This window comes from Helianthus annuus, chromosome 16 (genome assembly GCF_002127325.2).
Source record: "Helianthus annuus cultivar XRQ/B chromosome 16, HanXRQr2.0-SUNRISE, whole genome shotgun sequence".
In the NCBI taxonomy this organism is placed as follows: domain Eukaryota; kingdom Viridiplantae; phylum Streptophyta; class Magnoliopsida; order Asterales; family Asteraceae; genus Helianthus; species Helianthus annuus.
The window spans coordinates 141,335,737-141,363,081 of NC_035448.2; the positions used below are offsets into that span (position 1 = coordinate 141,335,737).

Consider the following 27,345-nt stretch of genomic DNA (forward strand, 5'->3'; position numbering starts at 1 on the left):
AAAAATGGCCTCTAAGACTGGTGAATCCTCTTCTTCTGCCTCAGCAAGCTCCGATGCCCTGTTCTACAAGTGGGGGCCTGTGTCGTACAACAACCTTGTACAAGATTACGCCATTAGGGTTGAGTGGAATCCGGTGTTGCCGTCGAAGACGGATATGGCATTTCCATTGAAGGAAGGTAAAATCACATTGTTTAGTGATTTTTTCAAATTCTGTAACTTCCGATTGCCCATTACCAAGTTTTACAAGTTGGTCCTTGATCATCATCCTATCCATATTTCCCAATTGCATCCACTAGGGTTGGTGAAACTCCGACAGTTTGAATTCGCTTGCACAGCCTAGGTCACATTCCTGAACTCATCGTTTTTAGGGCTTTTTTCACTCTTGTGTGGAAATCCCCCTTTTTTACCTTCGACCGAAGGGATACCGATGTGTCTTGCTTGAGAGACATTCCTACCAGCTCCAAGGACAAAGATTTGAAAAAGAAATTCTTCTATATTGATGTTGGTGTGATTCCTGGGGAGATGCACTGGAGGGATATGGGGCCGAAGGACAAGGTTAAAGATGATGGCCCTCCAAAAGAAGCTTACATAGCAAACGCCCTGTATACGAGATTGTGTTGTTGCCCTTTTGAGTGCATAGTAATTCCTGAGGGGGCTTTGGTGATGGCAGGGATGAGCCTGCTATGGCGTGACGACAAGCTGTACCCTTCGTTCCGAATGGATGATGAAGGTACATAATGCTTTGGTCTTTCTTATGTTTTGTTGACTGTGTGTGAAATGACACGTATACTTGTTTCAGGAGAATGGAGTTTATTTGATTTTGTTGACCCTCCGCGGCATGTTGCGTTGAAAGCTGCTGACCGCGTGATCGGTGAACAGGAACCTGATGTTCTGAAGGTTCACTTGGAGCAGTTTTTGCTACCCATTGTGCCAGCTGATCCAGCGGTATATATATCCCAGCCTCCTCCCAGTGGATGGAGTAGCGTTACTGTTCCAGAGAAAAAACCAACCCGGATAAAATTTACCGGGAGGAAATACATGGTGGCCGGTGTCGCAACCTCCTCCGCCGGCGGGACGACACCCGCCAGGGGTGCTTCCCCTGCTACTGCTGAATTGACAAGTCCCACCCACGTGTTGAAGAAACGCAAGACGTCTACTGTGCCTACCCTGACTGCGTTCGGGGCTATGCAAGCCGCTTATGCCCCGCCGCTTGGTATGTAATTTTGTCTTCGGATGTTATTGTGGACTATGCGATTCATATTACTGAACGTCTTGTTTAATACAGGTACTACCGGTGGGGTTCAGGTTGAGAGTGTGACACCCATCCCCTTGACATCTGTGGGAGTTATGTCTTCCGCTGCCGGCGAAACCGACTTGTCAGGGCTTATATATAAAGCAAGTGCCACCGCCGCTGCTAGTTGTGTTATGCCGCCGCCCATGCCTACAACTGCTATGATTGTGACGACTAGTCCAGTGTCCACGCCACTGCCTTCAAGTGTCACTCCTTCCTCCTTGTTTGATTCTCCATTGAGCATATTTTCTGCTATCGAGAAGGAGATACCTGTCGTGTCCACTGCTCTTGAGGCGACTAGTGCTGGAGGTACCGCTGCTAGCGACGCTGGGGGATCCAACAGTGAATTGCTGATGATGGGGCCCGCCTGGGTGATAATCTTTATTTGCCTACTATCAACTGGGATCCCAATATTCAAGATAAATGTTACCAGCCCCAGTGGAAAATAGTTAAGTCATCTAGACTGATCTTCCCCCCAGTGATTCAGCACTGGGTTGAGCGGGCATACCCTCCGGCTGAGTCGGCATATGTGGAGGGTTTGAACAATGAAAATTTGATGAATTCCACTATGGTGGACTCCGTTAGTCAGCCCCGGAGGCTTGCAGAGATCCGGCGTAGATGGATGCATGATAACAATGAGCTCCACCAAGCACGGGCTGCTATTCAAGAGTTGAAGGATGAGAAGTACCGCTTGGAGAGTCAGCTCCAAGCCACTGGGTTGAGGGAGAGTAGGTTTTTATCATAGAAGAACAAGGCAGAAGACGACTTAAAAAGGGTGACTACCCACCTTGCTGAGGAGCAGATAATACGGGCTCGTGACATAGTAGATAAGGACCGGGTCCTTGCTCATGCTAAGAGTGTGCAGGAGGAGCTAGAACGTAAAGCTATTACTGAAGCCCAAAAGGTGAGATCTGAGATGTCTGCTCAGGCAGAAAAATTCCGAATTGACACTGACTTTCTGTCTCATGTACAGGAGCGGTACCAAGCTTTGACTGTTGAGCTGGAAGCTTCTAATGCCAAGGCCCGAGCCAAACAAGCTGAGTTGGAGGAGCGGGAGGATCAGCTTAGAAAACTGCAGCAACAATGTGACTCCCTTGTTTCTGAAAAGAACGAGCTCACTCAGTCTTCTGTTACCCATCAGGCACGCCTTAAGGAGGTAGAAAATCCCTTGGAGCAGTCAAACAACGAGGTGGACAGCCTGACTAGCCAACTGGCTGCATTGCGGGGTGATAGGAATTGGCTAATAACCAATGGCCTGGTTGGGGTGTTTGAGTATCTTCGTCAATCAGGGTCTTTCACGGCGTTGTTGGATCGCCTTTCTGCCGCGGCTTACCAGTCCGGTTATCATGATGGTGTTTACAAAGGCTATCATGAGTGCCAACAATCAGGGAGGATTACCCCCCGAGTTCCACACAACGAGGGGTAAGCTTCAGGGAGATATGGCGGACGCCTTAGAGGCGGCGTGTAACGACCCACTACCCGCGTATGCTGATTTGACAAAGCACGTTGCTGAAGACGGCGTGGATGCCCTACGCCTAATGCTGGAGCCAGTAGCGGAGCCAAAGAAGGAATGAGTGTTTTTGTTTTGTTTATTATGTACACTGTTCCTCAAACATTTTGTATTAACACTGTTTGACTTGGTTTTTGTGCAAGTACTTGATATGTTTATCAGACATTTAATGCTAATGTCATGATTGACGATGCCGCCATTCATCTGAAATGTGGCGATTTGACGTGTGATGATTATTTTCCATTAATTGTGTTATCGTCACCACTGCCAACCTGTTTATTAGTCCTATAAATTACGTTTCTTTTTTCCAAATTTGGTAATTCGAAAGGATGAGCCGGAGAAGTTATAAACAAAGACTTTCCGACCTTTTCCGACGCCTAGACGTCGTCGATGGCTTAGTTTGTCTCCAAATTCCGGTGACTGAGGAGATGATCGGAGGAGAGAGAGTGCCTTCCGATGATGTCTTACCCCGGGTTAGTCGGTCTTGAAAGAGCATCGTATATGAGTACCCCCCCCCCCCATATTGTAGTAGGCGCAGCTTCTTTATCAGCCGATGCTTTGATAAGAGCCTTTCCACCTGATCATGTTCAACTTTGTGGGTTGGTGTATGAAAAGCGTCGTGGTGGCCGTTCCGGCAAGAACCGGGTTGATGATCAGGAGATGGTGGCTTCTCCGGGGGATGAGGAAAATGTTGATGACTTGATCGTTAATCCTCATCCATTGGAATGTTATGGTAAGGTATTGCATACCCCTGCAGAGGTGATGGCAACCCTTTCCAAGAAGTAGGTGTTAGAACATGTTCGTTTTTGTTTCCCATTTGTTGGTATTTAACAACAGGGACAAGTACTTGGTTTTTTGTAAGATAGTTGCATGTATTTATTACCAAAATACCTATCTTTTTGTAGTGGTTAATGTATCTATTACCAAGATACCCACTCTTAGCGTTGTATATTTTTACCCTTTAACTTATATATATGAAAAATATTTCGTCGTCAAGGATACTTTTTTACCGTTGTGTGCAGTTTAGGTGCGATGGTAATTATTTGTACCGTAAAGTGCAATGTAAAATGCGGTGGTAGGTTATATTGTACATTTAAGTAATGAGGAAAGAATAAAAAGAAATAACTTTTATTAACTCAAAATATAAAAAAGGAAGAGACATCGCTATAGATGAATTACACTTGTTTGCAAAAAAGGAAAGAACAATCACACCCGCCGTTAGGGGCTGGGCACTACATATAACATTTTTTTTAACTGAGCCCCGTTCCAGCTACGTGGAACCGCGGTGCCATCTAGCCTGGATAGGTGATAGGCCCCTTTGCCTAGGTCTTCTTGGATGACGTAGGGGCCTTCCCAGTTGGGTCCCAATTTGCCTGAGGGTTCCGCTCTACTGACTTCGTTATTGCGCATGATGTACTCGCCTTCCTTGAAAGTATGTCGAGCCACGCGTTGGTTATAGTATTTTTCTAGAGTCTTCTTGTACTTTGCCTCGCTAATAGCAGCGGCCTCACGCCTTTCTTCGAGTAGATCCAGGCCTTCCCTTAGGAGCCTATCATTATCATCGTTGGTAGTGAGACGGCATAGCGAGAGCAATCCAACTTCCGCGGGTATCATTGCTTCCGCGCCATAGGTTAGGCTGAAGGGGGTTTCATTATTACTTGTCTTAGGCATTGTTCGATGTGCCCAAAGGACATTTGGCAGTTCTTCCACCCAAGAGCTCCCTTCATAACCTAACCTTCTTTTTATGCCATCCAGCAAACTCCTATTTGCCCGCTCCACCTGGCCATTTCCTTGGGGATGCGCCACCGATGTGAATATTTGTTGAATCTGAAGTTCTGCGCACCATTCTTGCAAGACTCTATCGGTGAACTACGTTCCATTGTCACTTACCAAGTATAGCGGCAATCCAAATTGACATACTATGTGTTCCCAAAGGAACTTTTTGGCATTTTCTGCGGTGATTTTAGCCAAGGGCTTGGCTTCAACCCACTTGGTAAAGTAATCAATTGCCACAATAAGGTAATTCTATTTCCCGGGGGCCAGCGGGAATGGCCCCACGATGTCAACCGCCCATTTCTGGAAAGGCCAAGCAGTTGTGACTGGGATTAAGTTGTTCTTTGGACGGAGTGTTTGGGGAGCAAACTTTTGGCAACTGTGGCACCTTCTGAGTTCTTCTACCGCATCCTCATGCATACCGGGCCAATAGTACCCGGCGTTGTGAATTTTGGCGACTACTGCCCGAGGGCCCGCGTGAATGCCACATATACCCGCGTGTATTTCTTGGATCAGGTACTTTGCTTCCGATGGGGATACATACCGCAACATTGGTCCCAAATATGACTTTCGGTACAGGACGTCGTTGTTCACTTCATACTGCAGCGCCTTAGTTTGTATCTTTTAAGATTCGCCTCTGGCGGAGGGTAAATCCCCCTTTGTAAGAAATTTTAGCATTGGAGTGTACCAGCAGGGTTCTTCCGTCGTAATGGCGGAGACATCCCAGGGATCAATGGAGGGCATTTGCAATGTTTCTACCTTTACTTCTCTTTCCATGCCCGAAGTAGCGAGTTTGCTCAAAGCGTCTGCTATTTGGTTTTTTCACCTGTGAACGTGATGGAGTGTGACGTTGCCAAAGGAAGCTATGAGCTCCTTCGTTTTAGCTAGATACTTCGCCATTGATTCGTCCTTGGCCTCGTATGTTTCGTTTACTTGATTGTTAACCAATAAAGAATCAACATATGCATCCACTCTAGTAGTTCCCATGGATTGGGCCATCCTCAAGCCCACGAGTAGCGCCTCATATTCTGCTTCATTGTTGGAGCATTCAAAGTCAAAACGTAAGGCGTACATCAGTCTTATCTCGTCTGGGCTTATCAACATTAGACCTGCCCTGGAGCCTTTCCGTTGGATGATCCGTCAGTATAAAGTTTCCAGGTTTACCTGGCTGTACTGGATTCCGGGATATCCTGGATAGCAGGATCTTGTATAGTTTCTCCATCAGGAATTCGGCCAAGAAGTCGGCGATCACCTGCCCCTTAACTGCTGTTCGTTTTCGATACTCGATATGCAAGGCTCCCAACTCAACCGCCCATTTAGCCAATCTTCCGGAAATCTCTGGCTTGTGCAAAATTTTTTGTAGTGGGTAGTTTGTTAAAACCTGTACGCGGTGCCCTTGGAAATATCTTCGTAGTCGCCGGGTAGCATGAACCAGTGCTAGCACCAACTTTTCCAGAGTTGGATACCGCGTTTCGGGTCCCGCCAACACTCGGTTGATGTAGTATATGGGTGTTTGTTTTCCATCTCTCTTTACCATTAGTACTGCGCTTACCGCATTATGAGCCGCCGCCAGGTACATTTTGAGTATTTCTTCCGGGTATGGCGCTGTTAACATAGGTAGTTTCTCGATGAAATGCTTTATGTCTTGTAGGGCTTCTTCCGCTTCACTGGTCCATTTGAAGTTTTTCTTATTGAGGCAATCCTGCAGTGTTTTTATAAATGGCAAAGACCTTTCGGCGTGCCTTGGCAGGAATCTGTTTATGGCCACTAGCCACCCGTTTAATGCTTGCGCCTCTTTCAAAGTCCTGGGGGAGGGCATTTGCGTTATGGCGGCTACCTTTTCCGGGTTAGCTTTAAAGCCATCCCGGGTAACCACTACCCCCAAGAACTTGACTTCTTCCACCCCGAATGAACACTTCTTGGGGTTGAGCTTGATATTGTATTCTCTGAGTGTTCGTAAAGTTTCCTCAATGTCTACCAGCATTTGTTTTTCTTCCCTGCTCTTGATGACTAAATCGTCAACATGTACTTCTAAGTTTCTGCCGATTTGCTTTTCGAAAGCTTTATCCATGAGTCGCTGATAAGTAGCTCCGGCGTTTCGCAGGCCAAAAGGCATTTTGGTATAACAAAAGATACCCACATCGGTATGAAACGTCGTTTTCTCCTCGTCGTTTTTGGACATTTTGATTTGGTGGTAACCCTTATAGGCGTCTAAGAAGCACTTGTACCTATAAGGAACTAAGGAGTCAACTTTGAAATCCATCTCCGGTAACGGGTAAGCATCTTTGATACCCATGTGTGGTACTTTATTTCTCTGAGTATTCCAGCTTCAACCAACTTTCGTACTTCTTTGACTACCGCTGTTTTTCGATCTAGAGCCATACTTCGCTTTCCCTGTGCAACGGGTTTAATGCCCGGGAGTGTCGCTAGTCTGTGTTCTGCCCTCTCTCGGGGTATCCCAGTCATGTCAGAATGCTCAAAAGCAAAGATGTCAGCGTTTCTTCTCAGCAGCTGTTTTAGGTTGTTTTTGACCTCCTGGGAGAGGCTGTCCCCTATTGTTACTGTCTGATCCGGATGGCGTGTGCTTAATACCCACCTTTCCGGGCCGATGGCGCCGGTAGGCCCCTGTCGGCATGTTTTAGTGACCAATACCTCTCCCACCTTATCTCAAAATACTGTGGCAATACCCCGCGGGGTGGGAAACTTCATGAATCCTCGCGCCGTAGATACGATATCGTCCAATTTTCCCAGGGTGAACCTTCCAATGATGACATTGTGGTAAGACTCAGTGCGTACCACAAGGAATGTAAGGAGTATGGTTCTTTCCTGGGGAGCTTGTCCGAATGTGACTGGGAAAGTAATTTGGCCAATGGGATCAACCTTTTCCCCTGTGAAGCCTTTAATAGGGGCGTGTACTGACTCAAGCAGTCTTCTATCTTTTGGATGCATTCTATTGAAGCAATGCTCGTAGATGATATCCTCTGAACTCCCGGTATCTACCAGGATCCTTCTCATGTGATAATCACCTACTGCAGCAGATATGATCAAGGCGTCAGTAGTGAGGTGTAGATCTTCCATGCGAGGTTCAATTGTCATGGTTGCCAGCATCCAGGGTTCGAGCGTGGAAAAACTCCGTTTGGCCCCTTTTCCCTTATCTGCGTGTACCATGTTCAACTCTCGCGGCCTCTTCCCTGCCGCCTTGTCATTTTCTTCTTTAACGGGAGGCGGGCCCTGTTTGATGTCTCGCACTAGGTGTGCCAATTTGCCCGCTTTCACGAAGTACTCAATCTGCTTCTTTAACTGAAAACAATCATTGGTATCGTGGCCGCTCCCTTTATGGTATTCACAGTACTTGCTTGTGTCTATGTTGGGATTGTCCTTTAGCGGCTTTGGAGGGTTAAATTTGAGATTTTTAGAGGCTAGGATTTCCGCTAGCGTCTTGCTCAGGTTAGGGTAATCAGACCAAGGCTTAAAGGATTCGTTCCTTGAGTAAGTATTTCTAGACCTATCATACCGCGAGTCCGTTCTATCACCTTTCTGGTATCGGTCTCCTCTACCTCTGCTTTTAGAACCCTGTTGTTCTCTATACTCCTGGCTTTTCTGAGCCTCCTTTTTCCTGTTGGCCGCGTGACTGGCGGCTACAGCCTTTTCTTGTATAACGTATACCTTGGCTATCCTCAAGATTTCGTCTATGGTGGGAGGTACACCATCCCTCCCGTGAAGTGTTCTTAGTAGCTCATCATCGTTTATCCCCTATAGGAAAGCTCCACACGCTAGATCGTTTGTGACACCCAGGATTGCAAGGCTTTCTTTATTGAATCTAACGATGAAACTTTCCACCGTTTCATTGTCTTGTCGGCGAATGTGAAGGAGCTCGTTTTGATCTTTAGTGTGCCTTCGTTGTTGGCTGAATTGCAAGATGAACTTAGCCTCTAGGTCTTCAAAACTGTCAATTTCCCCAATGGGCAAACTATCCCACCAGACCCGGGCCGCACCTACCAGCGTTTGGACAAACATCTTGCACCAGAGGGGGATGGGCCAACAGGCTACTTCCCCTGCGCTTTTGAATAGATTGAGATGGTCATCAGGGTCGCCTAGACCATCGTATTTGCCTACAGTTTGAGGCATCTTGGGCTTTTCTTTGATAGGAGCTTATTCTTCGAGGGAACTTGGATTTTAAAGTCGCGTCCACTGGTTTGTAAGGTCTGGTAAGCTCGTCCTCCTCTACGTTGATGGGTTATATTGGAGGAGTGACCCCACCCTGGCTGGTACCCTGGATGACAAGGGGTTGAGCCGGGGTGATGTTCAGCGTGGGGCTGGGGCCTCCACCCGGGGAAAATCGAGGCCTAGATGTGTTTCCTTTATCATAAGCAGGTTCCACGGTCGGCGGGGTCTGACCGTAGACCGGATGGGATGTTGGAAAAGTCCACCAGGGCGGCATATAAGCCGCGTACGCGACTGCTGAGCATAGCCTTGCACTACCCCCCTGAGGAGTGTAAGTTGGAGTGTTGTATGGGGGTAAGTACCCATACGGGGGTGCATAATAGTACCCGGGGAAGTAAGCTTGATTTCCCGGCGTGACCGGGGCGTTTTTTATTCCCGCTGGCATGACCACTGGTTGATGTGGTGGCGTGGATAACGCCGCCGTTAGCGCTGCTGAATATAAGGGTGGCATGGCGTAGGTGACCGAAGGTTGATAGTATTGAGGCATGCTCACCTGTGGTATAATAGTGCTTGGGTTTGCCGATTTAATAACTGGCATGGTGTTACGACGTACCATCTGTGCACTAGTGGTTGTTGCTGGGGTGAACACGTTAACGTCTGTTGCAATTGGTTCGACTGATTGGAACTGCAGAGAAGTGTATGAAAACAGGTCCGCCGCCGTCGTCCCACAAGAAACGGCGGTAGTGCCTGTAAAGCCTGGTGGGGGTCCTTCTGCTTCGAATTCCAAGTCGAGCGACCTGGTTACAGCCAGTGAGGCTGGCATGGTGGTAACAGAGCTTGTTTCTAGCAATGGACTGCTAGTTACCATCGCTTGGCTTGGTGTTACTGCTACGTTCTGATCGCTTGCCATGGGGTTCAGTCTTGTTGTTACCGAAAAGGTCCCACGGATGGCGCCAATGAAGAAACACTTACCTTTACGGTAGTATCCAACTAAGGACTTCAACTCTTGGCGATCCGAACTGCTAACTGCAAAACAGAACACCGTTAGGACGCGTTACAGGAATTGGGTTATTCCTGTAACCACCCTCCGGCGTGAGAATAAGTCTCGGTTTGGGAGAAAGTATAAGTGAATAGAAGGAGAGAGTAAACGAGAGCAAGATGATCCATACCTTAGATGTTTACCTCTATTTATAGTTTATCATTAGGGTTTTCCTTAACTTAGGATGGACTCCGATAAGTTAGAGATTTGCATGATCTTCCCAAAAAGTTAGGGATTTGGTTACGTGATTTATCCATGCAGAATGGAACATTCTAGAATAAACATTTATAATTAATAAAATAATAGGTAGTGACCGGGTCGGGTTAGCCGATCCGGGTCATACCTCGTCAATAATCAAGAACAGTAGCAAGTTCATCAAAATAAAGGAAAACATGTCCAAACGTACCAAAAACACCAAGTTAAAGATAAATAACGAACTAACTGTTTGCTAGAGTGAAATCACGAACCCACAGTGTTAAAATCGATCCCGATACCTTCTTTCCACCCAAAATCACCAATAGAACCTCTAAAATTCGTTTGGGATAAGTCTGTTTTATATTAGGGTTAATTGTGGGCTTAAATAGAGTTAAAGACGAAGTTTCTCATGCAGATCAGACCTCTTCTCGCGTTGTGCGGCCTGCGTATGGGTTTCCTGTCGCGTCATATCCGAAAAACGGCTTCGTTCATAACTTCTCTGTTTCAACTCCGTTTTCTTCACCGTTTTCGCCTACGGCTTAGTAATTCAATTCCCTATCATCTCATCTTCTCAAATATCCATTTCCATTCCATGAAAATCTTTCACTAAGCCCAAACCTTCTCCTGTATGCTCGTTTCTTTAACGTTTTAGCTCGTTTTTGCTCCATATGCACACGAACACCTGCAAAACCCTTGTACAACTAAGTACAAGCCAAAAACATACAAAAACGAATACAAACTAACTATAATAATATACAAAATACATGGGAAAAATGTATGTTTTACCCCACATCAGAAATCTATTGATCATCACACCTGAATTTGTGCTCGTTTATCTTGATTTGACTTTCACCATCTTAATAGTTGAATCACTTCAGCCACTCACTTTTTTCACAAAGCAGTTCTATGATGTCAAATACAAAGACATAATCAAGTAGATAAGCTTCCTCAAAACAAATGCTTAATTAATAGTGAATAATCTAAAACTTTCTTAATAATGACATGTTTGAGATGAGATTCTTAGTTTACCGCTTGTTGGTGTGGAGGCAATTTCAGTTAGTGACAATCTCAAGTTGACATCAAAAGATGGTAGTTTACTGTAGTTTTATTGGTTTGTCCTACATGGGCCCGGTAGCCTAAAAATGAGTTAGATCATATCTTTTCTTTACGTGTAGCATTGGAAGCAATATTTTTCATATTGATCCAAATTTGAAATCTAGTTTCATGTGGATTCATTTCAATATATTTAAGTGTTCCTAGATGCAGTGGCGAATTGGTTTGAAAATTTTCACCGGGGGTCGGAAGTCACCGGACCTAAAAGTATATACCTAAAAAATATTTTATTATAAAACCGGGGGTCGAAAACTTATATACCTTAAAAATTCTATACGAAACGTACATACATAATACTACTGAACGAAAAGTTCGGGGGGTCGGACGCCCACTCCGGCCCCTTCATAGCCGCGCCACTGCCTAGTTGGGGTGTTCATCGAGTCAGTTTTCCGTTTATTCAGGTTATTTTTTAATCAAACTATTTGAAGTTGAAAATTTAAAAGCTGAATTTGAATTAGATTCACATACGCTTATCCAAATTCATTTCTATTCGAATAAACTGAATTAGCAAAAGACAGAAAAAATTACAATAGAGTAAAATGCACGGATAGTCCCTGTGGTTTGGTGACGTTTCACCTTTAGTCTCCACCTTTTCAAAATTATTCAAAATTACACGTATGTTCACTATGGTTTACAAGTTGTTACTCACCCCTGAAGTGAATGGATGTTTGTTTTCTGAGTTAAGTGGGTATGAAAAGACTAAAGGTGTGCATGCTTATGTGAAAATATTTAGCTCGAAATTGATTGTACATTTGGTTATTTTTTTAATATTATTTTTTGTTCAAGCTGGTAGCTTTGGGGCTTCAAGTTTGGAACTTTACAAGTTGAAATTGGCTCCTGGTAGAGTTGAATTAGCGAATTTGCAACATAATTTTCATGGGTTTTGATTTATAATAAGATGGTTTGATAGTTTATGAGGAGGTTGTTCAACCTCACCCTCATCATCACGTTGATCTTCTCAGCCATTTGATATGGTAGTCAACGAAGTTGTGTGTAGACTCTGATGTTGGTCGGAAAATGTGAAGGTAGTGTTGGTCGGAAAAAACATGTGCATGGTAACTTGAGGGGAGGTTATAGATGGCTGTATTTGGTTTGGCCATTTGGCCTTGAATGGACTAGAATACCCTTAAATAAACTCACGCGTCTCTGTTTTTTTATTCAATTTCACCCATTTAATCTTAATCATTTATTTTAAGGATTATTGGATTTTAATAATCCTAAGTTTCACCTGTTGGCCAATAATAATCCCAACTTTAAAAAGTTACTACAATGATCCCAACTTGTAAAAGTTTGGCCCCCATTGATCATTTTCAAACATATAAGAATTTGGTCTCCTCAATAGATTCAAGTGCACTTAGAGACTCATTAATTGATTTAAGTGCACCTATGTTAGAAAATGATCAATGTGGGCCAAATCCTTACAAGTTGGGATCGTTGGAGAGAATTTTTAAAGTTGGAATTATTATCGGCCAATAGGTGAAACTTAGGATTATTAAGATTAGCGGAAGACGACTCTACCGGCTTTTTCCCCGTTTTTTCCCCACTTCTTCTGCCGGGCGGTCGGGTCAACTCCTCATCCTCCTCGTCATCGTCCAAAATAATGTTTAAGTCGACGTTACGCGCATCGGAAGTGGGTGTTTCCGGGTCGACCGAGGATGACGTTTGGAAGTGGGTGTAATAATTTTTGTGAAGTTTAAAGTAGAGAGAAAGGTATGAAGTTTTTATAAAAAATGGATGAAAGGTGGGTTTTTTTATAGAGTAAAAGTGGGCTTTTAATTAGAAAAAAATATTTTTTTAGTATTTGGACCGTTTGAAAACAGTCATATTTTGAAAGTGTGCAAGTTGGCATTGTTTAAACAACGCGGATTCAAAATTTTTTCACAAAAACGCCCAGGGGCGGTGCGGCGGCGTGGTAGGGCGTTTTTCAAGACAAAAAACGCCGAAAACCGCCCAATTACGGGTGGTCTTAGTATTCCTCGATACATTAAAGTCTCCAAAGACTATGTATTCACTAGAGTTATTAAGCACAAACATCAATACAAAGTTCCAAAGTACCTTTCAAACCTTAACTAATCCAACAACCATACTTTTAAAGCACACCTCATGAATCATGATGTTACTTGGAGTTTTGAAACTTTTACTCGAGTCAAAACGATAACGAACCACTAGACATGATATGTGCCAGAAAACAATACACACCAACACAAACAAACACCAAAAACAAAGGTTGTTCTATTATTAGAATTCACATCATAGCATACAACAAAAAGTTGTTAATGTTACATCTTAACGACACGACACGAAAACTAACACAACATACAACAAATCATCAATCACTATATAAACTAGATTCAACTTTTTTGTATTCCAAAAGCTCGGCTTTTTCTGGGCTTTCAGATAAGAGCATGCCCGGCCATCGCCTTCAAACAAGTGAAAAACTGAAACAAAGTTTTATCACTATACAACATACCAAGACTTCTTCTTTATGTCAACTGCAATTAACCGCCAAAGAAGCCTTCAAAACATCAAAACCAAACGAGGTTACCTTAGTTACGGAATTTCTTCCAGTTCAACGATCTGGGCCCTTCTTTCGGCTGCTTGTTTCCTTATGAAAATGCCCCATCTCAACGCCGCTTTGAGTTTAAGCCACCCGACTACAGCTTTCCCAGAAGAACGGGTTTTATCCACATCGAATCCATACCCGAAGTTAGAAGGTGTGTTCGGCATATAACCTGATGTATACTGATAATAGTTTTCGTTAACATGACTACCCGAGGTTTGACCATGGGCCCCACCGTTGCCCATGTTGAATAACCGAAGCAAATGCTGCATATCTTCGTTTTCAAGCATTTCATGACTTCTCATACGGATTTCTTCTTCGGGGAAGTAATCGTCTAGTCCTCTAAACGAAGAACTCAAATTCAACGTGTTGGTGTTGCCAGAAAGGAAATTGGAAGCGGATGGTTGCGTTAATCCAAGAGCCAGGACGTTGTTATCGTTCGCAGCGGGCTGTTGTGAACCGTTGATCAACGGATTGTGAAAAGTGAACGAAGCTGTATCGTATTGAGTGGGTGCATTCAAATTCATGTTCTGTGAATCCACGGTGTATCTAGTCGTATCGTAACCTACACAAGAAAGGATGACCGTTCGATTACTCTCAAGGGTATTTTAGACATTTCACTAACTGAAAAATTGAAAATAAGTAGTTACCTCCAGTGGTGACACCTGGATTTGAAGTAGGTTGTTCTTGAGCGGTCGGTGGTGGTAGACTGAGCTGATGTTGATGATCAAAGGAATTTGAATAGTTTTGTGGGCCCATCCCCATATCGATTTGTGGAGCGGGTGCTTTTACTTGAAGAGCTCCTAAAAATGATTTTCCGTCATATTCCACCACATGCATCCAGTTATCATATGCTTTCTTCATCAAGGTGTCTACAAACACCTGCACATATATATAAAATAAGGTTCACATTTAGTAAAGATCTTATCTTTTTTTACTATCCTATTAATAATAATTATAATACACAACAGGTACCATTTCATTTTATTTTTTAAAGGGTATTTTAGACATTAACTATAACACTTGTCAGTTGTCACATAAAAGAGTTTTCAAACTAGAGAAGTGCATCAATAAAAAAATAAAGAGTGAATTTCAAGGATTGTCCTTTATCTTTATACTCATTTTCAGGCGCTGTCCTTTATGTTTAAAATTGACGAGTTTTGTCCTTTATGTTTTCATATCATACACGTTTTGTCCTTTAGGCCTAACCCAGTTAGTTTTTTCAGTTAAATTTGGTCACATGCTTTGCACATGAGGGCATTTTTGTCAATTCAAAGGTAAGTTCAACGGCAGATCTACAACTCAAAGCTTCTGCAACCTTTGAATTGACAAAAATGCCCTCATGTGCAAAGCACATGACCAAATTTAACTGAAAAAACTAACTGGGTTAGGCCTAAAGGACAAAACGTGTATGATATGAAAACATAAAGGACAAACCTCGTCAATTTTAAACATAAAGGATAGCGCCTGAAAATGGGTATAAAGATAAAGGACAATCCTTGAAATTCACTCAAAAATAAAAAATAAAAAAAGCATTGCAAACTAACCTTTTGATTATCGGAAAGGGCATCGGTTGCATAATAATGGCCATCCGCCACTAAACCACTTAACTCATAGATGTGATTGAATACAACGCCAACGTTACGCATGTCATCAGAATAGTAAACATAAAGTTTGGGGCTCAAAATGCAAGTCTTTGCATGCTCCACAAGAACGTCCCACATCTTATTTGACATTCCACTGCCCAATATCTACAAACAATTTCAATATTCCACAATGAATAAAGATAAAGTACAAATAATCATCTTTGTATTTCCTAATAGAATCAGTCAAAATGATAAAAGTGGGTAAAAAGATATAACATAGAGTAAAATAAAAGTGGATAAAAAGACATAACATAGGGTAAAATGAAGGGGTATATAAGTAATTTTAGTTTGGGTTGAGTTCATTTCAGAACTCTAAATAATTGCAGAACTTTCAGAACTCCTAATAAACAATCATTTTATATATATTTTTGTATTTAGGATCTTTTTATCATCTATTATATGTATTTTTATGATTACATAGATGTTAAAAGTAGTTTACATATGTCTAATAGCCAAATTATATATATGTGTAATAACTAATTACATATATGTAAAAAAACTAGTTTACATATGTGTAATTATAAATTTACATATAAAAAATGATAAAATTACTCTTAACATGTAGGTAATCATAAAAATACACATAATAAATGATAAAATTATCCTAAACATAAAAATATATAAATAAAAAGATTGTTTATTAGGAGTTCTGCGAGTTCTCTAAATATTTATGGTTCTGAAATGATCCTTACCCTTTTAGTTTTCCATTAAATAAAAAGTTATTTTGGTAACCATGAGAACCCGTTACGGGAATACTCACGCGACCCCATAACCAATGGGATAAGGTAAAACACAACTTGCGCTAGATGGCCTTTAAGAGGGGGTTAAAGGCAGAAACAAGTTGAAAATAATAAGTTTCGTAAATAACTTAAAGTTGAAAATAATAAGTTTCGTAAATAACTTAAAGCCATAGGGACTAAATAATCTGATAATCATGATCACTTTACCCAAACACTAGAAAAAGAGGATGATCAGATTACACACATCCAAACACCCCCTTGGTGCAAAAAGTATAACGGTTAGAAGAAAACGACACAAATCTTACATTTCTCAGCTTCTTTGGATCTCTAACTACGAGACGAAGAAAATCTTCAACGCTATATATGCCTGATTTGTTTAGCTTCTTGTGAAAAGATCCATCTTTACCGATCTTCTCCAATCTCCAAACATCATCGGTTAGAGCGGGTGGATAATGTTTCTTGTAAACTGTAGATCAAAACGTAGATGTCTTTATGTCATCATATGTTATCCTTCTAAATTGTTTTATTCAAAAATTTATGTTATTGTAATAATATAGTTTCTTTATTTATATTTAATTAATGCAATATTTGTTTAGAAAAATAGATCCGACAACCAAATCTAGGTCTGTAAGCGAACCGAACGAATACGAACGGATGCATGTTCGTGTTTGTTCATTTAACTTTAGTTGAACATGAACACGAACATATAACCGAACAAATTTTTTTGTTCATGTTTGTTCGTTTTAAAACTTAAACGAACAGTTCAAGAACATAAACAAACAAACTTAACAAACACAATTTAACAAACATAAAAGAGCACAAATAAACATTAACGAACACAAATGAACATAAACCAAACATAAACAAACATAAAGTAATTTCATTTGTATAAATTAGTGATTAATTACAATACGTTCTATTGAAAAAGCCCATTTTATTACTGGAAAACTCAATTACTAATATTCTTATATAAGTTACAAAGCCCTTTTTTATTTTATATTTATATAAATATAACTACTTTTGTATTTATTAAACTTTAAACGAACATAAACGAACGTTCACAAACATAAATGAACGAACAAAACATGATGCAATTTGGGAAGCAATCAAATGGCTCAGTAACAAATGATAATCATACGACTCAAAAGGAACCAAAAAGTTCAAGAACAAAGTTCTTATAAATTCAATTCAATCAAAAACTATCTAAATAATAAAACCTAGACCCTTATTTATACTAGAAACTAAAAATCTTAGAGATAAACATGAATAAACAAAATAAATAAAAGATACGATAACTAATAAAAGACTGGATAATTAAGGAATTAAATATTATTCAAATCTTCGGGTAATCTTCAACCGGGATCCCATTCTAGAACAGGTTCACCCGCATCAAAACATGTGTTCATGTTCGTTCATGAACAAAAATATGTTTTTCATGTTTGTTCGTTTATTTAATAAACGAACTTCCCGCCGAACAAGTTCACGAACAGTTCATGAACGTTCGGTTCATTTACATGCCTAACCGAACCCACACATTTTGTCACCTAGAATAAGTAAAAAAAAACTTACGTTCTCCTCGGTGGTCTTTAACAGTGAAAGCATCTGTTTTAGCTTCACGAATACGAAGCCCTTCACTATAACCCGACGCAACTTTAAGCCCGAGCCTAAACTTCCTACTTCTTATCCAACTAGAATTATCAGTAAAAGTCAACTCCCCTAACGTCCCGACACCCTCTTTTAGTACAACTTGTAGTTCGCCAGACAAAAGCGGTCGTTTTCCTTCTCGTTCTTTTACCATGTGAGTTTCAAATTCTTCTTGAGTCCATCCTTCTTCGTCTTCGTTATTGAAATCACCTTCGAGCACAACGATATCTAGTTTGATGGAGGATTCCGGGCCGGTTGTTACAACATGGCCCGTGTTGGCGTCGATTAATACGACGTGGATTGCTGCGCCTCGTTCTCCTTCTACTTTTCCACCTGTGAAAAGAGGAAGTGATAACTTGGACCTGAAGTGTAGCTGTAACTCTCTTCCGTCGGGACCTTCTATTCGTTTAGGAGAAACCCTGTTTAAATTTCCAAAAAAAATATAAATTTAGCATATAGCTAATTCTCACTTTTCTTAGATAATCATCTGTGAACTTTGATCATGTTTTATGCATTAATCATGATCTAAATTGGGTCCCACACAGATCTTGACTGTACACATTGTTTGATAAGAGATTAAACGTCTAAATTAGATTTAATATTACAAAGCAAAGGTGAAACACCCGTACCTTCCACTAAGTTTCGCCGGACCCAACTTTGCTAACGCACGCTCAACTTCTTCACTAACCTATTTAATCAGAAAGCCAACGAGTATAAGTAGTCACTACGATCAAACGATAGCTCCACAAGTTTAATCTCAAATGAATGCTTCGATAAATATTTTACAAACAAATATTATAGCAAGTTTAATAGTTTTTACCGAATATAGATATTCTTTTAACCTTTCCATGCATTTAAGAAATCAAAAATCAAAAGCCGGATTTTAGGTTGCGTAATTTATTAATAAGACGTCACATAAGAAACATCAAACGACCGGAACATATTTTCGATCCATATGTAATATGTTAATAGTATTTTAGTTAGGAGTAAGTATCTAATCTTACAACTCGTCGAAGAATAGGCTCCAACGATGAACAAAGTTTCTGCAAACTATCCACCTTCAGAGCTTCAACAATGACACTGCATAAAAATGTTCACTTAAAACATTTATATACAGAAAAATGCTATAAATTTACAAAAGGAGATTACTCTAATAAATAAATAAAAAATTGCATTTTTAGTCATTTGGGTCTTGTAAAATAACCAATCTTATTTCACCAACTGATACAGATTTTTTTAATGTGATTCCATTTATTAATTGAATATATGCTTAATTATTTTTTATGCTTTCTCTCCTAATTACTTACTACAATCTAACTCTTCATAGAAGAAAAAAGTTGTAGGTTTTATAAAAATATCTAGGGTTTCCGTTGCATAACTAACATCGATTTCCCATAAACTAACAAGAAACAAAACCTAGGGGCTGTTCGGCAACATCTGAATGGTTAAGTGCTGAACCAGTAAGAGGTCTGAACCATTAAGAGCCTGTATAATGCTTAACCATTCAGAGGCAAATGTCTGACCAGTTCAAATTAGAGGTCTTAACCATTCAGACTCTGTATAAATCTTAACCATTCAGAGGCAAATGTCTGAACCATTTAGACATCTGCTCATGAAACAAGCAGTCTGAACCATTAAGTGCTGAACCAGTAAGAGGTCTGAACCATTAAGAGGTAAACAAACAGCCCACTACTACCAAACTCTACTGAATTTGACTACAAAATGTTATTAACATAACCGAACATACGTGTAAGTAATAAAGGCTCCCTTAAACCATCTATATAAAAATGCTATAAGTGTACCAAAAGAGACTACTTTACTACATAAAAATTACATCTTTACTCATTTAGATCTTGCAAAATAGCCAATCTTATTCCACCAACTAATAGTGATTTTTTTAATGTTCATTATTGACATACATGCTCAATTATATCATGAAATGTTTTCTCTCCTAATTTCTACAACCAGCTCTTCATTTTGTATTTTTTTTTTTAATTTTTTTGCAGGTTTGATGATACCATCTAGGGTTACCACTTACCACTGATACCATCAATTTCCCAAAAACTAACAAAAAACAAAATCCACCATCAAACAGGCAAACACTACTGAATTTGACTACAAATAGCAAAATAACTGAAAGATTGCCATGATATAAATAAACAATTCCCAGAATAGAATAAGTAAAACTAGCAATACCCACTAAAAACATTAACAAGCACTTCACAAAAATATTAAAAAAATAAAGAAAATACCTAGCAAGAGCTGGTCTTTTCTTTTCAGGTTGACCTTCTTCACTACTACTGGGATCTAATCCCCTTTTCTCCATAAACTTTCTCTGCATTTTCTCTGCTCAAAACACACAAACCCCTCTTCAGATCTGATCTGATCTAACCCTAATTGAATCTTTACTAAAATCCAACCAAAAATTAAAAATAAAAAGGGATTCTTTCTTTAACTCTCAAAAGGGATTCCAACAAAAAGATTAAAGAAGAACAAGAAAGCGGGAAAATTAAATAAAAATCTCAGCTTTTTTTGGTTTTCTTTTGAGAAATATCCAAGAACTTTCAAGTTAGTATCTGGGAAATTTCCCTTTTTTTCTCTTTTTATAATTTTTTCCACCAACTAATAAAGTGGACGTCCATTGTGGTGGCTGAGTAAATTGCAGATTCAACCCCTGTGGTTTCTGAAGTTTCATAAATACCCCTTTGTGGTTTTGGTTATACCATGTACTGGATCTTGGTTTTGTTTAAAAAAAGTTGACCCATTTGTTTGTTTTTTCTTTTAAAAAAATATGATTTACATTGTTTTCTCAATTAGGAAAGATATTATTTAATTTAAGTTTTGACATCTTTTTGTATGGTTATGGTTTTGATTATTCGATTTGTCTGTCGATAGTAACTTGTCAAGCGTTCTAGAGAAAAAGTATAATGACGACTTGGTATTTTATTTAATTTTTGTTAAGGAAAGATAGACTCTTTATGTGTTGTAATGTTCATATATAATTACTATTATGTAGACTAATGATGAGCTTTTTATAATTTAATAGGTAACTAAAATTCCCAAATAAACAAATAGTAGATAAAAAGCTATTTAAATGTTGTAGGTTCATGTATAACTAATATTATGTAGACTAATGTTGAGCCTCTTATATATTTTATTATGTAACAAAAAATATATAATTAATATTATGTAGACTAATGTTCAGCTTCTTATCTATACTATATAATAAAAGAAACCACTTTAGGACACTTGTCATTATATTAGGCCATCTCTTATAGATAATATTAGTAATGATTAAACTAACAAATATAATAAAATCAATAAATAATTTATCTAATTAATTTGAGAATTCGTTTATTCTCATGAATTAACCTTTTTAATTATCGATTGAGCTTTCAACATTATGTTGGTAATTATTCTAATTTGATTATAGAAAGTGGTTTATTACTTTATACGCGTAACTCATAGTCATAAGAGTTAATTACACCGTTAGTCCCTGTGGTTTATGGAAAATAACAAGGTCAGGTACTAACATTTTAAAATCACGTTCTAAGGTACTAACTTTTCATTTTTTAACAATCTAGGGTATTAACACTAACTTCTGTTAATTTATGTAATTAACTTTATTTTAATTTATGTAATTAACTTTATTTTAATTCAGGGACTATTTGTGTAATTATTATACACTTGACTAAAACCCAACCCAGCCCTACCCACCATATTCCTCTCACACAACCCGAACAACCACCAGCATCACACAATCCAAACCCTTAAGCTATTGCAACTTCATCACTACCGTTCCCCATAACTGATATAGCCGATGATGATGATGGTCACCGACGTTCGACCACTGTTGGCCACCACCCCTTTACTCTTATCGCCGCCCACCTCACCCTAAACCGACACCATCACTACTAGACGTCAAGACCTGCAACTCAGATCCGCAACTATAAGTGGCGGCGACACATCATAAGTGAGTTATTTTGTATTATGTTGTGTTAATTGATTGATGAATTTATGTGTGGTTATTTAAAGAATCGGATTTTGTGTAGAAATGGGGCGAGAATTAAACAAAAAAGAATCATTTTATTTGCTGAAATCAAGACCAAATTCTATTTTTTTAATCTCCACAAATTCCGTCCCTAAATAACCCAACCCCCTGTTTCAGAAGTTTCCGGCGCAAATTCCGGTTTCTGGTGTAACTGTTTTGAACAAACCTTCCCAATTTCCCATTATCGAAAAAGTTTGTGGAAACCAACATCATTAAAAGTTTAAGTTGGTGAATATGAATGAAACAAAAAATCCAAGCAATGAATACACAACTTATAGTGATCCGAATGTTGTTATATCATTGTAGCTTTGTAGAATAATTTTCAAATTGAAATTATTTGTAAATAACTAAATAAATAACAACGTAAATGAGTTTTGACTTATCGAAGATGGCTTGAGGTTTAACCAAATGAATAATGAGTCAATCAGAACCACCTCGCCGGAGTTAGGCTGACACCTCGCCGGAGCATTCAAATAAGCCGCCATTTTCTCACTCTGTCGCTCTCATCTCTCTTCGAACATCGGTGGAGTTCAACCACAGTCGCTGATGTCGTTGTGTTTGCAGCGGAACCCTAATCGCCACCGATAGTCTCCGCATCCTGCATATCTCTCTCTCTAAAAGTGTTGGGGTAATGTCGCATGTAGAAGCTTAACAAAGTGGGAAAACATTTTTAGAGTAATTACACAACAGGTCCCTAGATTAAAATAAAGTTAGTTACATTAATGGCCCTTCTAGTTGCAAAAGGGTATTTTAGTAATTTTACTCAAACTTGACAGAAAAGTTAACAAAAGTTAGTGTTAATACCCAAAGTTGTTACAAAATGAAAAGTTAGAACCCCAGAATGTGATTTTAAACTATTAGTACCTGACCTTGTTACTTTCCATAAACCACAGGGACTAATGGTGTAATTAACTCTAGTCATAAATATCATAGACTATAACACATAGTAAGTACAATAATACCATAGAAGCTTTTCGTATATAATAATTAAATCACCTATGTTTCACCAAGCAATTAATAACACAAATAGTGTTTGCTTTTTTAATTACAATACGTAAAACAAAAATATGGGAAAGATGAAAATTATGAGGGAACAAAGTTAAGTATAAAAAAGTTGAGGTTAATTTGTAAAAGAAGAAAATTTTTATAATATAAATAGTTAAATGTCATTTTAGTCCCTGTGGTTTGAGCCATTTTGTCAGTTTAATTCAAATGTTTTATAATATATAGAGTTTATAAAGATATAATAAGATATAACTTTTTATTGATTGGTATATAAAATTACATGTACTTAACCCATACAATACAATACATGAGGTTCTTAAAAATGTAATTTTTTCATTATTTACTATATAAAATTAAATTTACTTAACTCATACAGTACACGGGGTTCTTAAAGATATAACTTTTTTATTATTTAATATATAAAATTACATTTATTTAACCCATTTAATAAACGAGATTTTTAAAGATATATTGTTTTATTATTTGGTATATAAAATTACATTTATTCAACCCGTGTAATAAACGAGATTTTTAAAGATATATTGTTTTATTATTTGGTATATAAAATTACATTTATTCAACCCGTATAATAAACGAAGTTTTTAAAGATATATTTTTTTATTATTTGATATATAAAATTATATTTATTCAACCCGTGTATTACACGGGGTTCTAACCTAGTATATTTTATTATGTAACTAAAAAAATCCCAAATAGACAAATAGCAAAAAGATAAATTTGTTTATGTATTTAATATATAAGAATAGGGGCTTAAATGTAATTAATCCAAACCACAAGCATACACATTCAATGCATCCATGAATCAGCTTTATATGTTTTTATGTCCATTGACTATATTGACTTTTTGAAGTCCACTTTATTCTGAACGTACAAACATTAATGCACATGTTACAAACAGCTACATGAGAATGACAGAACAGCAGTATCTCAATACACATGACCCAGGTGCAAAGGAATCTAACTGCCTATAACTGACTCACATGTTGTACAACATGCATAGATAATTGTACTCTGTGTTGGATGACACATAATGCATACTATAAAACACAATGGATATACCAACACCATGTATAATCTTTAATGCATAAAGTAAAAGTCTCATTTCACAACTGCTAGACCTTGATATTACTTCTTCAAATGGTCAACAGGATAGTAACAGTCAGATGATTCTTGAAGACCATTGTGAAATGACTATTTTGTCCTCATGGAGCTAAGTTGGGAAAAGCAGAAAAGCTACCTCCTTTATACTTGGTGGTGTAACCGAGAAGCTTATATGCTATACGAGATTAGCTTGCTAAAAGTTTGAATTGATTCAATATAAAATGAGCTCAGATATGAGTCTATATTGATGCTCATTATTGACGAGCTTCACATACCGAGCTTGAATAGGCCGTTAACTCTCAACGAGCCTGTAATTTGTATAACTACGATAATTTAATTCGTTTTAATAATAAGTATAGAATTACATAATAGATATTGTTACATGTAAAATTATGATAAATAAGTAAATAAACCAAGGAAATTGGATTTTTAATAATCTCAACTTTGACTTATTGGTCGAGATTAATCCCAACTTAAGAAATGTTTACAGACAGTCCCAACTTTGAACTAGAAGTGTTCATCGAATCGAATATCGAATTTTCAAATTGCTCGAATCGGATTTTTCAAATAATAATTATTTTTGCTTGAATTCATATTCGATTAAAAACCAGCCAATTCGATTCTAATTCGATTAAAAAATCGTATTCGAATTCGAATAAATTCGTTTTGATTCAAATTCACTTAAAATATGTAATAAACTCGTTTAAGTTATGGGCTTGGTAATGAACTATTTTAATACTTAGAATAAATTTAGAGATTAATTTATACTGCAACCCAATAAAAGTTATATATGCGTTGTATATAAAAATAATAAATAAATATATATAACTATAATTCGAATTTCGAATGGAATCAAATTTAAAATTATAAATTTGTATTAGATTTACTGGACTAAAATTGAATCAAATTCGAATTCTTGATAATTGAGTCGAATTAAATCAAATTTTGAATTTTTCGAATTCGAAACGAATTCTGAACACCCATACTTTGAACATATATTCTTTCAACAATCAATCTCATACTAACTGAAAGTTAACCCAATTATTTTTTATTGACGTAGCGAAAAAGTCAAAGTTTTGATGACGTGGACTATGTATTTAACAAATAAGTCAAACTTTTGATGATATGGACTACTTCTGTAGCATTTCACGTCAGCAAAAACTAATTGCATTAACTTTTAGTAATATGAGATCGTTGAAGGAAAATATGTTTAAAGTTGGGACTATGAGTAAACATTTCATGAGTTCAGATTAATCCCGGCCAATAGGCCAAAATTAGAATTATTAAAATCTAAAGTCAATAGTTCATATCTAATACTAATAAAGCATTCCTATTAATGCCACCTGCCATTCTAATTCTAATACTTTTAAAACATTCTTATTAATGCCACATGGCATTTTCTCCACTAACTTATTAATAATTGTTAATATTGCTAATTATTATATTTACTAGGTTAGAAACCCGTGTATTACACGGGGTTGTACATTAAAAACACTATAATTCAATTTTTTTAGCAAACATATCATCACCGAAATTACATATTGTTACATGTAATAATGGTAAAATAAAAGGTATAATAATATATCATAAAATTTAAATGCCTCTTTATATAAAATGCAATATATAGCTGGCTAAACTCACCAAAAAGCAATCTTTTATAACCCTCATAGAAAAAAAACTTTTTTACTAAAGTATGTTTCTAAAAGTATATCTTTGAAAACAATTAAATAAAATTTTAAAAAGGTATAAAAGTATAGCTCCACATATTTTTCAAGCACCTCATTTGCATTTTTTTTAATTATTTTATTAGTCTCAAGTATACCTATAATATTACCGAGTTAAACTATACAACTTTTGGTGTACATTTGACGAGGTTTTTTTTTTAAATGGTGTAGTTGACACAATTATTTACCAAAATGACTTGTTTTAAAAGTATTTATCAAAATGGGTTCTTTTATAAAAAAAAAAAAAGAAATACTAAAAAATCCCCTAACCATCCTATCTTCTTCCTTGTTAAACATGGGGACTCCATGGTTATTGCCACCAAATCACTACGCTCTTTTGAAAAAGAAAAAAAAACTCTACATATGTTGTTTTTTAACAACGAATATCTTGTTTTTCGTAAGACTTGAACCCAAAATCTCACACTTAAGTGATCAAGATTGTAATGAACTAATGATTTTTCAACTAAGAGTGTTACTACAATACTTGCATATCATAATGCCTTGAAATACACAGTTAAAGATATGCGTAATTGAATTTAGGTAATCACAACTGATTTATAATTTACTTGTAGTAAATGCATTAATTAAATCTAAATGTTAACCACTTTTACAAATTACCTAATTTTTTTGAAAGAAAAAATATTTCTTACTAAATATTTAAAATCAATTAAATGAATCAATCAACCACCAGTTATTAGTTATTAATTATTAATTATTATTATTAACAAAAGGGTTAAAAAATGTAGGAATACTTACAACATGACACATGGCAAAAATAGTCCTAATAAATGACAAGTGACAAAAATTAAAGAAGGAAGCCTAAAAATCATCCATGTGTACTTTATTTTTATTTATTAGTATAGAGATAAAGTCAATAGTTCATATCTAATACTAATAAAGCATTCCTATTAATGCCACCTGCCATTCTAATACTTTTAAAACATTCTTATTAATGTCACATGGCATTTTCTCCACTAACTTATTAATAATTGTTAATATTGCTAATTATTATATTTATTAGGTTAGAAACCTGTGTATTACACGGGGTTGTACATTAAAAACACTATAATACGATTTTTTTAGCAACCATATCATCACCGAAATTACATATTGTTACATGTAATAATGGTAAAATAAAAGGTATAATAATATATCATAAAATTTAAATGCCTCTTTATATAAAATGCAATATATAGCTGGCTAAACTCATCAAGAAGCAATCTTTTATAACCCTAATAGAAAAAAAACTTTTTTACTAAAGTATGTTTCTAAAAGTATATCTTTGAAAAACAATTAAATAAAATTTTAAAAAGGTATAAAAGTATAGCTCCACATATTTTTCAAGCATCTCATTTGCATTTTTTTAATTATTTTATTAGTCTCAAATATACCTATAATATTACCGAGTTAAACTATACAACTTTTGGTGTACATTTGACGAGGTTTTTTTTTTTAAATGGTGTAGTTGACAAAATTATTTACCAAAATGACTTGTTTTAAAAGTATTTATCAAAATGGGTTCTTTTATAAAAAAATAAACAAATACTAAAAAATCCCCTAACAATCCTATCTTCTTCCTTGTTAAACATGGCGACTCCATGGTTATTGCCACCAAATCACTACACTCTTTTGAAAAAGAAAAAAAAACTCTACATATGTTGTTTTTTAACAACGAATATCTTGTTTTTCGTAAGTCTTGAACCCAAAATCTCACACTTAAGTGATCAAGATTGTAATGAACTAATGATTTTTCAACTAAGAGTGTTAC

General features: G+C 37.5%; 2 protein-coding genes across 2 annotated transcripts; both read right to left on the reverse strand.

Moving 5' to 3' along the window:
• Positions 1 to 7,241: 7,241 nt before the first annotated feature.
• Positions 7,242 to 8,702, reverse strand: LOC110919686. Its single transcript, XM_022163949.1, has 2 exons — positions 8,400 to 8,702; positions 7,242 to 8,327 (listed from the first exon to the last, which is right to left on the reverse strand). The coding sequence occupies exons 1-2, from the start codon at positions 8,700 to 8,702 to the stop codon at positions 7,242 to 7,244; spliced, it is 1,389 nt and encodes a 462-aa protein (XP_022019641.1).
• Positions 8,703 to 13,295: 4,593 nt separating this feature from the next.
• LOC110916842 (calmodulin-binding protein 60 B) lies at positions 13,296 to 20,290 on the reverse strand. Its single transcript, XM_022161500.2, has 8 exons — positions 19,928 to 20,290; positions 18,680 to 18,755; positions 18,305 to 18,363; positions 17,601 to 18,094; positions 16,337 to 16,497; positions 15,193 to 15,396; positions 14,296 to 14,527; positions 13,296 to 14,210 (listed from the first exon to the last, which is right to left on the reverse strand). Exons 1-8 carry the CDS (start codon positions 20,014 to 20,016, stop codon positions 13,636 to 13,638), a joined length of 1,890 nt encoding a protein of 629 aa, XP_022017192.1. The 5' UTR covers positions 20,017 to 20,290; the 3' UTR covers positions 13,296 to 13,635.
• Positions 20,291 to 27,345: the final 7,055 nt, after the last annotated feature.

Bases quoted from the DNA above. Each gene is read 5' to 3' on its own strand.
- LOC110919686 (XM_022163949.1), bottom strand. From the start codon at position 8,702: ATGCCTCAAACTGTAGGCAAATACGATGGTCTAGGCGACCCTGATGAC. The intron at 8,328-8,399 runs GTTAGATTCAAT...GCTTTCCTATAG, and splicing joins AAACGGTGGAAAGTTTCATC to GGGATAAACGATGATGAGCT.
- LOC110916842 (XM_022161500.2), bottom strand. From the start codon at position 20,016: ATGCAGAGAAAGTTTATGGAGAAAAGGGGATTAGATCCCAGTAGTAGT. The intron at 18,364-18,679 runs GTAAGATTAGAT...CTGATTAAATAG, and splicing joins AGCCTATTCTTCGACGAGTT to GTTAGTGAAGAAGTTGAGCG. The intron at 14,211-14,295 runs GTAACTACTTAT...TTTCTTGTGTAG, and splicing joins TCCAGGTGTCACCACTGGAG to GTTACGATACGACTAGATAC.